The 14,419-nt window shown below is 42.7% G+C and overlaps 2 protein-coding genes and 1 pseudogene across 5 annotated transcripts in view; 2 read left to right on the top strand and 1 right to left on the bottom strand.

Moving 5' to 3' along the window:
- The window catches only part of cfap210 (cilia and flagella associated protein 210), a 36,373-nt gene extending 35,369 nt beyond the window's left edge, over positions 1 to 1,004 (bottom strand). Inside the window, exons 1-2 of one of the 3 annotated variants that reach the window (XM_078229205.1) lie at positions 818 to 990; positions 138 to 228 (exon numbers count right to left, since the gene is read on the bottom strand). In XM_078229205.1, the coding sequence (XP_078085331.1) occupies positions 138 to 192 (55 nt within the window). In that variant the 5' untranslated portion in view covers positions 193 to 228; positions 818 to 990. Of the gene's footprint in view, positions 1 to 137; positions 229 to 817 lie in introns of all 3 variants that reach the window. The other 2 variants (XM_078229204.1, XM_078229206.1) reach the window with 2 other exon arrangements.
- A 237-nt stretch (positions 1,005 to 1,241) lies between these two features.
- LOC144504044 (putative phosphatase phospho2) lies at positions 1,242 to 7,022 on the top strand. 2 transcript variants are annotated; one of them, XM_078229202.1, is made up of 2 exons: positions 1,242 to 1,352; positions 5,199 to 7,022. In XM_078229202.1, exon 2 carries the CDS (start codon positions 5,216 to 5,218, stop codon positions 5,942 to 5,944), a length of 729 nt encoding a protein of 242 aa, XP_078085328.1. In that variant the 5' UTR covers positions 1,242 to 1,352; positions 5,199 to 5,215; the 3' UTR covers positions 5,945 to 7,022. The 2 variants fall into 2 exon arrangements, with proteins under 2 accessions (XP_078085328.1, XP_078085329.1); XM_078229203.1 differs by having other exon boundaries at positions 1,267 to 1,404.
- A 7,031-nt stretch (positions 7,023 to 14,053) lies between these two features.
- Positions 14,054 to 14,132, top strand: LOC144504216 (U2 spliceosomal RNA; annotated as a pseudogene).
- Positions 14,133 to 14,419: the final 287 nt, after the last annotated feature.

The raw sequence follows: 14,419 nt of genomic DNA, 5'->3' as shown, positions 1-14,419 counted from the left end.
TGTTTTTGTAATTTTCATTCCACTAACGCTTTGTTTATAGGCTACAAACACAAATCTCATCTCATTTGCGGTTCCTCAAATGCCTCATTCAGGTTATGTTCACTGACCATAACATTGTTAACTTGAGTTTCACTTACCATCATCAACTGACAGGGTGAAGTCTACGTTATTCATGGTGCAGGTTGAAAGCATCCTCAGAAAAATGCATTACCTTTTGTCCTTGGATGACTGCGTGCAAACAAAAATTTTGCCTGCTATCGTTAACCACCAAAAACATGATACAATTAAGGGAGATATTTTTCAGGACCTTGATGAGGCCAGTGAAAGGATGGGAATACAAAGCAGAGTGCTCATTACAGTGTGCGCCAGCACCAGATCTCAGTGCCCCATCATGGGGTGGGGCGGGGCATCCTACCACAGAAAGTAGTTGAGGCCAAAATGTTGTGTGCTTTTAAGAACAAATTAGATATAGCTTTTGAGGCTAAAGGGATCAAGGGGTATGGGGTGGAGAAGGCGGGGTCAGGGTATTGATAAATACATAGGGTTGGGAGGAATAGAACCTGAGTGGGATCATTGTGGGTGCAGGCTCGATGGGCTGAATGGTCTCCTCCTGCACTGTAGGGATTCTATGATTGAATTTGATGATCATAATGAATGGCGGAGCAAGCTGGAGGGGCCGAATGGTCTATTCCTGCTCCTATTTTCGATGTTTCTGTGCCCCGTACCTCAGGCACCGGAATGCGTTATCGGCGTCGAGTGAAAGTGCCCGGTACCAAACGCGGCAACGAGTGTTTGGTCCCTTTCAGTAAAAACTCACTGGAAGCGCCGCTGCTGGTACTCATCGGTCTTCTGCTCGAAGGCGTGAGGTTTGCCACTGTCGCCATTTTGCCCAGGGAAAGGGAACCAAGCATCCAGAGGTTAACTCCGGAGCGCCCACATTGGCGGTGGGCTTATCTCACCTCAACCACCCTGGCTGCTGCCTTCCACTTCGAAAGTTGCCCAGCAACCGCGCCGGAAGCGTGCGGCCCGAACCTCCCGCCCCTTCCGCTCCAGTGTTGCTCGGTTACCGGGGCAACCAGCCCGCCGGGCGGAGCCACCGCGCCGGAAGTGAGACTGAGGCACCGCCCGCCCCTCCCGCTGGAATGTGTTGCCTGGTTACCGGGGCAACCAGCCGTTGGGCGGAGCCACCGTGGCGGAAGCGGCGGCTCGAGCGCTGCAAAAGCGGCTCGCGTGCGCCGCCGCTGGCCGCTGGAGGGAGGGAGGAAGTGGAGCCCGGCAACTGAACATGTGGTGGTGACTCTGAGCCAAGAATCCCTGCTCAATGAAGGTCTTGTGGTGGACATTACAGACAGGTATTGCATGCTCGGGACTGCCGTCCCTTTAAGCGGCGATGATCCCTCCCAGGTACAGCAATTAACAATATTTCAGAAAGATAAAGGGTATGCTGCAGACAGATGGAAGGGTAGCGGCCGGGTTATTAATAGTTCACCCTCAGTTGGCACAGGTCTATTTTTACACTGGGTCTATCTCTTCAGCAAAACTATACAAGGAAATCAATCCTTGTCTGCGCCTCCCCAGAACCAGCGGCTGGGAGGGAAACGTGCATCACCAAATCCACTCAAATATTTGTGGAAATTATTAGGGCGTTTTATTGTTGTATTATTCGTGGAGAGCTAGGAACCAATTGTAAAGTGAATGTATCCCGGAGTGCCACGTTTTACTGCTGCGCTGCAGTCATGTGCAGGGTAACAATGTATGAGTCTACTAGACACATGGAGAGGTTCATTATATAGCGCAGGAAATATGAGCAGGAGTAGGCCAGCCAACCTGTTGCGCCTGCTCTACTCAATAAGATCATGGATGATCTGATTGTGGTGTAACTCCACTTTCCTGCTTATCCCCAATAACCATTTTGGTAGAACTAACGTAGGGGGGAGCTATACAATGAATGGCAGAACCATAAAGGGTGTAGATACGCAGAGGGACCTGGGTGTGCAAGTCCACAGATCCTTGAAGGTGACGTCACAGGTGGAGAAGGTAGTGAATAAGGCATATGGCATGCTTGCCTTTATAGGACGTGGCATAGAGTATAAAAGTTGGGGTCTGATGTTGCAGTTGTATAGAACGTTGGTTCGGCCGCATTTGGAATACTGCGCCCAGTTCTGGTCGCCACACTACCAGAAGGACGTGGAGGCTTTAGAGAGAGTGCAGAGGAGGTTTACCAGGATGTTGCCTGGTATGGAAGGGCTTAGTTATGAGGAGAGATTGGGTAAACTGGGGTTGTTCTCACTTGAAAGACGGAGGATGAGAGGTGACCTAACAGAGGTGTATAAAATTATGAAAGGCATAGATAGGGTGAACGGTGGGAAGCTTTTTCCCAGGTCGGTGGTGACGTTCACGAGGGGTCATAGGTTCAAGGTGAGGAGGGGGAGGTTTAACACGGATATCAGAAGGAGGTATTTTACACAGAGGGTGGTGGGGGCCTGGAATGCGCTGCCAGGCAAGGTGATGGAGGCGGACACACTGAGAACGTTTAAGACTTACCTAGATAGCCACATGAACGGAGTGGGAATGGAGGGATACAAAAGAATGGTCTAGTTTGGACCAGGGAGCGGCGCGGGCTTGGAGGGCCGAAGGGCCTGTTCCTGTGCTGTATTGTTCTTTGTTCTTTGTTTTGTTCTTTGTTCATTGCCTCCTTTGTCAATCTGTCTAACTCAAGCCTGTCCATAACCCAGCCTCCACTACTCACTGAGGAAGAGAATCCCAAAGTTTAAAGACCCTCTGAGGGAAGAAATTACTCCTCGTCTTCTTAATGGGAGACCAGTTATTTTTAAACTGTGCCTCCTAATTCTAGATTCTCCCAGGGACCCGAGTTCGATTCCCATCTTGGGTCACTGTCTGTGCAAAGTCTGCATGTTCTCCCCGTGTCGGATACAGTCCAAAAGGCATGCTGGTTAAGTGCATTGGCCATGCTAAATTCTCCCTCAGTGTACCCGAACAGGTGCCGGAGTGTGGTGACTAAGGGATTTTCACAGTAACTTCATTGCTGTGTTAATGTAAGCCTACTTGTGACACTAATAAATACATTTTAAACACAAGAGGAAACATATTCTCAGTATCCATCAGGTCAAGCCTCCTCAGAACTGTAGGCCAAATCCCGTAATAGTTACTTTACCAGGCCCTTTTATTGTTTGGGATTGTTTCTGATATAGGGCAGAATAACTGGTTGTTCAAACAAGCTTTTTTTATAGAGACAGCTTGCTGGGACTGGACGCAGCTTTTCCTGCTGTGGGCTAAGTTTTCAAGATGTGGAGATGCCGGCGTTGGACTGGGGTAAACACAGTAAGAAGTTTAACAACACCAGGTTAAAGTCCAACAGGTTTATTTGGTAGCAAAAGCCACACAAGCTTTCAGAGCTCTAAGCCCCTTCTTCAGGTGAGTGGGAATTCTGTTCACAAACAGAGCATATAAAGACACAAACTCAATTTACATGAATAATGGTTGGAATGCGAATACTTACAACTAATCAAGTCTTTAAGAAACAAAACAACATGAGTGGAGAGAGCATCAAGACAGGCTAAAAAGATGTGTATTGTCTCCAGACAAGACAGCCAGTGAAACTCTGTGGGGGTTACAAATAGTGGGACATGAACCCAATATCCCGGTTGAGGCCGTCCTCGTGTGTGCGGAACTTGGCTATCAGCTATCAGCAGAGTCGCTGAGCAGAAACTGATAGCCAAGTTCCGCACACACGAGGACGGCCTCAACCGGGATATTGGGTTCATGTCCCACTATTTGTAACCCCCACAGAGTTTCACTGGCTGTCTTGTCTGGAGACAATACACATCTTTTTAGCCTGTCTTGATGCTCTCTCCACTCACATTGTTTTGTTTCTTAAAGACTTGATTAGTTGTAAGTATTCGCATTCCAACCATTATTCATGTAAATTGAGTTTGTGTCTTTATATGCTCTGTTTGTGAACAGAATTCCCACTCACCTGAAGAAGGGGCTTGCAGCTCCGAAAGCTTGTGTGGCTTTTGCTACCAAATAAACCTGTTGGACTTTAACCTGGTGTTGTTAAACCTCTTACTAAGTTTTCAAAACAGCTCATTTGCATAGGTGGAAATTGCTCCTGATATACCATTTATCCTTTTGATCTTCCCTTAACTGAACTAACCTGCTCAGAACACCGTGGGCAATTGGGCCTAACTTAGGGGTTAACAAAAGGGACAAGTTGGGCCAAAGGGCCTGTTTCCATGCTGTAAACTTTTATGACTCTATGAAGTCATTCTTAATTACCGTAATTTTGTGAGTCTACCTTTTAGAATGTAATTGTGAAGTCCACATCTCATCTCCTCCTTTGAAACTCTAACATCTTTACTCAAACCCTTGATATTCTATTCTCTATTGTTACCAATTTATCTTAGCTAAACATCTGTTTGCAGTGTTGCTAGACTTAGCAACGTATCAAAAGCACTAGTTCCATCACCTGTCTCTACCACTACACAGCTTCCACTTCTAAGTAGTTTTTTAAAAAAAACATACAACCACCAGAAAACATTTCCATCACTGGATTTCCTTGATTTTCATATTATCATGATTTCCTGACACCTGTACTCTGGTATCTGTATTTTGGAATTATTGATACGCAAGTCTGACAAAGAAAAACCTAACAAGTATGATCCCATCTTAAAAATTGCAATTTCTCAGCTTCACTATAATTCCACACTCAGATATAATAGAGATTTGAAGCACAGTAGATATATGTTTCTATCATAGATTACAATTTATTAGTTTGCTTCTACAGTACACAAAAGAAAAGTAGGATATGGGTTTGCCCTCAACTTTATATTTCCAGTGTGAGCTCATTGACAGAGGAAAAATACCAGGGTGCATCAAGTTACTTATCTTCTCTATTGTGAAATTCCCCAACATCGTAAATCAGTTTGAGAAGGGGACCTAGAATCCTAGAATCCCTACAGTGCAAAATGAGGCCATTCAGCCCATCAAGTCTGCACCGACCACACAATCCCACCCAGGCCCTATTCCCATAACCCCACATATTTACCCTGCTAATCCCCCTAACATGGCCAATCAATCTAACCCACACATCTTTGGACCTGTCCATAATTTTCTATTATAGTCAATATGAGAGTTTCAGTCATGCTAAACTATTCTTTTCCTTTTCTTTAAAACAGAATAAATTATCCAGAGAATGAAGAGTTTGCTTGTTTTTGATTTTGATCACACAATTGTAAATGGGAACAGTGACACTTGGGTTGTGAAATGTGTACCTGAAAAGAAACTTCCAGACTGGCTTCGTGAATCATATGATGGACAACACTGGAATGAATACATGCAAAAGGTCTTTTCCTACATTGGAGACCAAGGAATCAAGGAATCTGAAATGAAGCAGGTTATGCAATCCATGCCATATACTCCAGGGATGGTTGATCTCCTGAAGTTCATTTGCCAAAACAAGGATAAAGTTGACTGCATAATAATTTCTGATTCTAATACAGTTTTCATCAATTGGATCTTAGAAGTAACAAATAGCAGCTTAGCATTTAATAGCATTCTTACAAACCCAGCAAATTTTGTGGATCAAAATCATCTTGCAATTGAGAGTTTTCATTCTCACCACTGTCTGCATTGCCCTGATAATCTCTGCAAAAAGAAAGCATTGGATGACTTTGTTACTGATCAACTTAAAGCAGGGGTGCAGTATAAAAAAACTATTTATACAGGTGATGGAGCGAATGACTTGTGCCCCATTAAAGGTTTGAAGGAGCGTGATGTTGCTATGGTCAGAAAAGGGTACAAATTAGAAAAACTAATTCAGAAATTGGTTGATGAAGACTCTGGATCTTTGCAGCCATCAATTGTGATATGGTCATCAGGTGAAGAAATCTTGTCTTATTTGAAAAAATGTTTGGAGATTTAAGAAAATCTCATTTGTAGATTTGTTTATAAACCTGTGCAAACAAAAAAAACCACAATTTATTTTCATTTGATTGTAATTCAAAAACATTATTCGCAAAATTATGGAATTAAAAACACTTTTCTTGGGCACTATAATTTCAGCAAGTTATCCATAGCTAATGATTAAGCAGCTTTCCCACGGTGTAGCCATTGCATCCTTTCCCTAAGATCTGACCTTTATACTATTAAAAAGTTAACAAAAGATTTTGAATTAGTCATGCTTGCTATTTAAATTTTGCCTCATGATATTTCTCCTGAATATTCTGGAACAATGTATAAATTGAATACACACCAATGTGTAATGAGATTGTACTTTTTAATATAATTACTTGTTGCTCACATTAGGACTGACCTTGCAGTTAGAAAATGGTGCATTACTCAGGACTTGTTCCACAATTCTACTAAATTTCAACTACTTCAATCAGCATTGTAGAACAGTTTGGAACCATTGTGAAACAAGTAGATATATATTTTAATGGACTGTGTTGTTTTTCATATTAAGAATAGTCACTCATAGCAGCTGTTCATAAATGTGTATTTAATGATATAAGTTTGTTATCAGTTAAGCATCGGAGGCTATTGCATAATGGCTGAGGATTTGCACAGAATCAATGCTGCATTTCTAATTGGCAAAGCAATTTGTAGGAAGTTTTTACATCGAGTTTTCTCCAACAGGCAGAAATTTACATTCTGTATGCTTAAGAGGAGAATCTCTTATTCCCCAAATGAACTTGTGTATTAGTGATTTTTTAAAAACTTTTATACTCCTAAATTACTATAGCCACTGAACTCAAAGGGGAACCACAGTTGCGATCAGCCTATGCAGAAATAAAATGTCCATTTTTTTTGTGAGTGTTTGATACCTTTGTCTTTTAAACTTTAAACTTGAATCTACAAATGGCTTATTTTTTTAAAAATGGGTAGCACAGTTTAGTGAAATATTTCAACATTGTTTACCATTTAAAAATGATGCACTGGATTTTAGAAAATGGTCCATAGCATGAGAGACCATTAATAAATTTTTAAAATTATGTCAATGATTTTTTTAGTTTTACGTTTTGCTTCCAGAATAACGGATTTTGAATGTGTGTTACAGTTTCACATTACATGCTAATTCTATCACATACATTGTAACAATACATTATAATAATTTGGTTCTTTACTTGTGAAAGCACACACTTTTGTATCTGGATGGTTTGACAATATTCTTGAAAGCAGACGACATCTTCTATGAGGGAAAGTACATTGATTGAACGTAGCCCAAATCTGACAATTAGTTACAAGCTTGGTCAATTCCTTACTGGGGAATCTATGTTTCCTGTTGTTTCAAGCTAATGAAAAAAAGGTAGCAAAACATTAGACCAATTTTTGCAAGCTAAAGGAGTGATCAAATATAGTTACAATTTCCACTTGTACCATACATAAAGAACAGTGACATTTGCAGCAGGCTGAAGCTGTGCCCCCCCAACCTCAGTACCAGATGAGAGCTGCCCAGGGCAAATAGCAAAGACAATTACAAATAAAAGCAAAATCCTGTGGATGCTGGAAATCTGAAATAAAAACAGAAAATGCTGCAAAACAAAACTCAGCATGTCTGACAGCATCTGTGGAAGAGAAATAGAGCTAACATTTCGAGTCTGTGTGACTCTTTCTGGGCTGAAGAGAGGTAGAAATGTGATGGATTTTATACTGAGGAAGAGCAAAATAGAAGGTCAGGGATAGGTGGGAGCTCGGAGAAATTTGACAAAGATATAATGGGCACAACAAAGCGAGTATTAATGATAGCATTAAAGACTAAGGAAGGTGCAAATAAAAGTAAAGTCACAAGTAGGCTTACAGTACTGCAATGAAGTTACTGTTACACTCCGGCGGCTGTTTGGGTACACTAAGGGAGAATTTAGCATAGCCAATACACCTAACAGATGGCAGAATATGTTAATAGTAGAACAAAGATGTGTTCTCTGATTGCAAAACGTAAGGACAAATTAGAGCTGTTAATTAAGCGATGCTTTCCTTGTGGTACAGCTGTTTCAATAAGAGTCATGGATGTCTGAGCTCTTAGCCAAGCCTTATTATGTAGAGTTCATTGGTTCTATACAGTATAGTGAATAAATGGGCATGGAAGTGCCATGGCTTGGCATGGCGGCATGAGGGATCATGTGTGTGGGTGGGTGTACGAGCATAGGGTGGTATTGGGGTATGAAGGGTCATAGAGGGTAGGTCGGGCGTGAGTTGTCGTGGATGGAACATGAAGCTTATGTGGGGGGGGGGGGGGGGAGTGCTGGTGGATTGCCTTTCTGTTATCATTTTAACTGGGACAAAGTCCCACAGCAGCCTTTCAAACAGCCCTCCTCAGCACCTGGCAGGCCCTGTGGCTGCCTCCAGCCTCTTTCCTGGGTCACCAGGCCCAATTCCAGCTTGCATCCGTGCCCCTCACAATGATGATCCTATCTTTGTGGGCACTTTCTTCCAAGGTGGGTGGGCCAAGTCGGGAATTTTCCCAATTGCCACTACCCAGGTCGGTGATAAAAATCCATGCCCTTATTTCTGAAAGGTCCTCATTATTATCTGTATGGGGTGATGCCCTTCTCTGTGTAAAAGCCTGACCTCGAACACCAATCAAAATCTGAACACATGGCTGTGAGTCCTGAAGATTTATATGGTATGTTATTGCATGACGAAAATGCCACAGTAGCTTCCTGGATTTCCAGTATTGACACTAACTACTAGTTGCACATTAATAGAATGAAGATCTTGCCTATTCATTAAATTGAAAAATCATATGGAACTTTAAATAGCACATGAAATATGTGAATTGCCCTTGGGACCTATGTGAAATTGGATAGCTATTATTTTTCCCCTGTCTGTCTCCACTGCACAGTCCTCTTGAATCAGAATCAGTGACCTTCTTGAGGTGAGAAACTGTTAGTGTAGCAAAGATTACCTGACATTGCCTAAAAAGATCCAGTTGCAAAGAAATTCAGGGTACTGGTGGCCTTGACTGGTTCAGACAGTACTGTTCTCCTGGTGGCAGTGGGCTGCAGATCTTAAAGCCAGCAATTATCATATTTTGCTAATAGACTGTATTATTGGTCCTAACTATGGTAGGGGTTGTGGGTTTTAACAAAAAGAAAAGATGTGGTTTGCACATGTAGATTCAAACTAACAACAATAGATTTATTCTAGGAACTCTTGTCTGCACAGAGGACAAACTGAAAGTAGAACAGCCGCCTCTGCAACATCCTAATGTCATCATCATCAAATCATGTGATCTACTCTTAAAGCAATCTGCAACCACTTAAATGTATAACATAGATCTATGTTTTGAGGCACCTATGGTCACGTATGTCCAAGTAAGGTTATGGTCTGTTGACCCCAATGAGTGGCTATGAGTATGGAGGAAACAGACACCTTCTGTGATGCTTCACTTTAGAAGTAGGATTTTCAGCTCACGACACAAGCAAATAGCTTTTGTCATTATGTTTAGGAAGCGAATCATAATCCTATACTAGGTAAAGTTACATCCATCATGTACAACACTGCTTAGCTCTCAAGCATTCCCACTTTGAAGGAAATTTAACTACAGGTACCCTTATTTTCTCTTTTCTTTATCCCAAGAGCCCTGCAACAAGTGTCATAGGAATGTAAAACATTCACAGAATTTAGTTTAGTTGCTTAGTAGTACAGAACTTGAATATTGATGAAAAAAGAGACATGCTGTCAAAGCATTTAGTTATGCACTCATGAGGACAGATGCAAGAATGCCAAATTTCAAAGGAAGAAACAACTCGTACTGCTTGAGAAAACGAATGTTGATTAGTTGGCAAGTCAACTATGATTGCTCAAGACATTGCCATGGCAAATTCAGTTTGGGAGCGCTCAGTACAAAATATTGCTGTGATAAAGTCTTCATGTCATTTACTTTACCTAATTTCCAAACATTTTTCAGAAGATCAAGAAGTTGGTTGATTGTCATAGTACATACTGAAATACTGCAAAACACTGGGTATGTCCCTTGCACAAAAATCCCTCCAAGCACTATTATACTTTGAAAGAATGAGAAACCTATATTTATACAGTGACTTTCACAGTCTCAGGATGTCCCAAAGCACTTTACAACCAATGAAGAGCATTTTGAAATATAGTGACTGTGTAACGCACCTGCAAGTTCCCCTCCAAGCCACCCATCATCCTGACTTGGAACTATATCACTGTTCCTTCACTGTCACTGGGTCAAAATCTTGGAATTCCCTCCCTAACAGCACTCTGGGTGTACCTACACCGTGTGAACTGCTGCAGTTCAAGAAGGCAGCTGACCACCACTTTCTCAAGGGCAATAAATGCTGGCCTAGCCAGTGACACCCACATCCCAAAAACAAATTTTAAAAAGTTCCAGTTGCCAATTTACACCCACCAAGCTCCCACAAGACCAGATAGTCTGGTTTAGTGATGTCAATTAAGGGATAAATATTGGTTAGAACTCTGGGAAAATAACTCCCTTGCTCTTCTTTGAAATAGTACCACTTGAGAAGGATGAGAGGGCCTTGGTTTAAGATCTGATCCAAGAGACAGCACATCTCTTAGTGCAGAACTCCCTCAGTATTATACATAAATATCAACCAAGATTTTTGTATTTAGAAGTAGACTTGAACTGACAGACATCTGATTCAGAGGTAAGGGTGTTACCCTTCAAGCCATTGCTAACATTGAGTGCTCACAGTTAGGTTTCAAATACTAAGGAGATAAATGTAACCCCAAATTCAGTCTATGAAACAAATACTCCTCCCCACCATGGCTAGTATTCAAGCCAACATCAACAAATAGAACAACCTATCCATATTATTCCTGTAAAGGGGAAACACGATAATAATAAATGTATTCCCTATGTCTCAGATGCTACATGTCAGGGTCCCAGCCCAGCAATTGAGAGACCTCAACAAGAGCATCTCTCGATTTCTACAGACAAGTATGAATCCACAAGTATCTCTCAAATACCTTCGGATCTCCAAACATGAAGGGAAACACAGTTGGATAACCTAGTTTCATGAACAATAACTTGGGACAATAACTCCTTCAACTCATGGTTGAACAAGAACTAGTTAGGAAGGCATCACTGAGTCTAAAAACTTACTCAACTGGTGGTGGTGAGGATGGGGGGGGGGAAGGATAATAACTATTCAGGTACCATTTGGGCTGTAGGTAGTATTCCATTGCTTCCATTGACAGAACCATTTGCAAGCCTGTCTTTGGAATTCTAAATTGAAAATGTTTTACAGAGAAGATGCGGTTAGTTACCTAAAGTAGGAGATCATCCATGTCAGTATTTAAAGTGCATTTTCTATATGCTGAAATAAAGTAAAAGTTGTTCATTTCTAAATAAAATATTGATGCTACAGTTTGGGGCAAAAAAAATAGTGGCTAGCAATACCCACTATTGGGCTGATGATGGAATGCCTTTTGAACACTCCTTTTGATAGCTGGCAAAACAGAAGTAATGCTGCATGAAATGGATAGAATCTACCTTTTTTTTTAACCATTTCAGGGCCTCCTCACCAGAGGAAGTAGATCATGATGCCTGGCAAGTGTCGGGCATAATGTTAAGTGCAGCACACATAAACAGTTAAAATGGAGAGGTATTCGAAAGCTTGGTCAAAGGTGTGTTTTGAAAAGGTTTTTAAATACTTAGAGTGCTTTGTATTGATGTTTAACAAGGAAGAAGATGCTAATAAAATATCAGTGGAAGTGGACATGGTAAAGATAAAGCATGGGGTGAAACTAATAAGCAGGATGTGTTGAAAAGGTTATCTCTGCTTAGAATAGATAAGTTGCCTCGTCTAGATAGCTTGCGTCCCAAATTGATAAAGAAAGTGAGAATGGAGTAAGAGCAATGGCTTGCCATAATCTTCCAAACGTCTCTAGATATGCATGATGTGGAGTTGCCGGCATTGGACTGGGGTAGGCACAGTAAGTAGTCTCACACCAGGTTAAAGTCCAACAGGTTTATTTTGTAGCACGAGCTTTCGGAGCGTTGCCCCTTCACTCACCTGATGAACGCTCCGAAAGCTTGTGCTACCAAATAAATCTGTTGGACTTTAACCTGGTGTTGTGAAGCTACTTACTGTCCCTAGATATGTGGGAGATACCGAAGAATTGAGAGTAGTAAATGAGGTACCATTGTGAAAGAACATAAGAACATAAGAAATAGGAGCAGGAGTAGGCCATCTAGCCCCTCGAGCCTGCCCTGCCATTCAATAAGATCATGGCTGATCTGAAGTGGATCAGTTCCACTTACCCGCCTGATCCCTATAACCCCTAATTCCCTTACCGATCAGGAATCCATCTATCCGTGATTTAAACATATTCAACGAGGTAGCCTCCACCACTTCAGTGGGCAGAGAATTCCAGAGATTCACCACCCTCTGAGAGAAGAAGTTCCTCCTCAACTCTGTCCTAAACTAACCCCCCTTTATTTTGAGGCTGTGCCCTCTAGTTCTAGCTTCCTTTCTAAGTGGAAAGAATCTCTCCACCTCTACCCTATCCAGCCCCTTCATTATCTTATAGGTCTCTATAAGATCCCCCCTCAGCCTTCTAAATTCCAACGAGTACAAACCCAATCTGCTCAGTCTCTCCTCATAATCAACACCCCTCATCTCTGGTATCAACCTGGTGAACCTTCTCTGCACTCCCTCCAAGGCCAATATATCCTTCCGCAAATAAGGATGGAAAGAAAGGGTGTAAGGACATTCCAAGTAGCTACAGGCCGGTGAGTTTAACATCAATGGTAGGAAAAGTTAAGAAACAATTATCAGGGGAAAAAATCAAAAGGCACTTGGAGAGGTTTGAGTTAATTACGGATAGCCAGCATGGATTTGTTTGATTAATTGAATTTTTTGATGAAGTAACACAGAAGGTTGATGAACAGAATGCAGTGCATGTTGCCTATGTGGATTTTTAAAAAGTGTCTGACAGAGTATCACATAAAAGACTGGTTAACAAAATCAAGACTCATGGAATAGGAAGATCAGTGTCAGCTTGAGGCCAGAAAATAACAAGTATTGGATAAACGTGTTTTTCAGACCAGGAGGATGGTAGACATTGGTATTCCTCAAAGGTTAGTGCAAAGAATACGGGAGTGATTCTCTCAAAAAGATTCAAAGTGCCAAATTTGCGTAAAAACTGGAATAAATCCCACTGATTTTTCAGTTGAGTTTGAAAATGAAACTCCCACGCTCCATGCACTGCAGAGTGCATTAGTGTGAATTACTCTAAAAGGCTGTAGGCTGGGCCTATTCCCACTGGAGAGACCGACAGCATAGCGCAGAGCGGGCCACTGCACATGCGCCAAACTGTTAGCGCCGAGATCGACACATGCACAGTTTGCCCGCACTGCCGGCCTCCTAATCACTGGCCAGCTCGATCGTTGGCCAGCCCCATGACCCCTGCATCAACGGCCGTACGACCCACCCCCAAGGCCGGTTCGCTGGCTGCCCGAGCATGTCCCTCCACACTCCCCCGCAACCCTGATCCCTCCCACCCTGATCACCGCCCCCCGCTACAGTCCCAAGCCCCCGCAGCAGGCTGACTGCTTCCACCCCGATGGCCAGCCCCGATCGCTGGCTTCCCTCGCCCTGTCACTCAACCCAAATGCAGAGTGGCAGTGGGACCCCCCCCACCCCACCGGTCGCCCCCCAGAGGCCCTACCCCATTAGGCCTCGCCCCCATTAGGACTGTAGGGCAACACCGGGAATCGTGTCTTTTATATTTTAATTTATATGACCATTCATATTTTATTTAATTTCAGTATAATACATGCAGGGCTACATGGAGCAAACCTAGAGAGCCAGGCCTCACCAGAGGGAAGGAAAGGGTTAATGCAGACAGCTAGAGGCCTGCTCTGCCAACAGATAATGATTAACACATGCTATCAATTTCTGATGTGCAGGAGATCGTTCCGAATTATCACGACAATGGGAGAACCAGCATTAAGACAGCCAGGCTCCATACATTCTAGGGAGGGTATAGTCTTCCACAAAACACGATCATCTAGCAGAGGGGGGATAACGATTAAAACATCGCTTCTCGGCCTTTTGGCTAAGATCAAGTGTAGTATCGACATGCTGCACTTGGTTGAAGTCATTAGGTTACCTTTTAGCTTCAAAGAACAAAGAACAATACAGCACAGGAACAGGCCCTTCGGCCCTCCAAGCCCGTGCCGCTCCCTGGTCCAAACTAGACCATTCTTTTGTATCCCTCCATTCCCACTCCGTTCATATGGCTGTCCAGATAAGTCTTAAACGTTCCCAGTGTGTCCGCCTCCACCACCTTGCCTGGCAGCGCATTCCAGGCCCCCACCACCCTCTGTGTAAAATATGTCCTTCTGATATCTGTGTTAAACCTCCCCCCCTTCACCTTGAACCTATGACCCCTCGTGAACGTC

Source organism: Mustelus asterias, chromosome 14 (assembly GCF_964213995.1).
Source record: "Mustelus asterias chromosome 14, sMusAst1.hap1.1, whole genome shotgun sequence".
NCBI lineage: Eukaryota > Metazoa > Chordata > Chondrichthyes > Carcharhiniformes > Triakidae > Mustelus > Mustelus asterias.
The sequence above is the reverse complement of the archived record's forward strand: the minus strand, read 5'-3'. Positions and strand labels throughout refer to the sequence as shown.

Bases quoted from the DNA above. Each gene is read 5' to 3' on its own strand.
- LOC144504044 (XM_078229202.1), top strand. From the start codon at position 5,216: ATGAAGAGTTTGCTTGTTTTTGATTTTGATCACACAATTGTAAATGGG.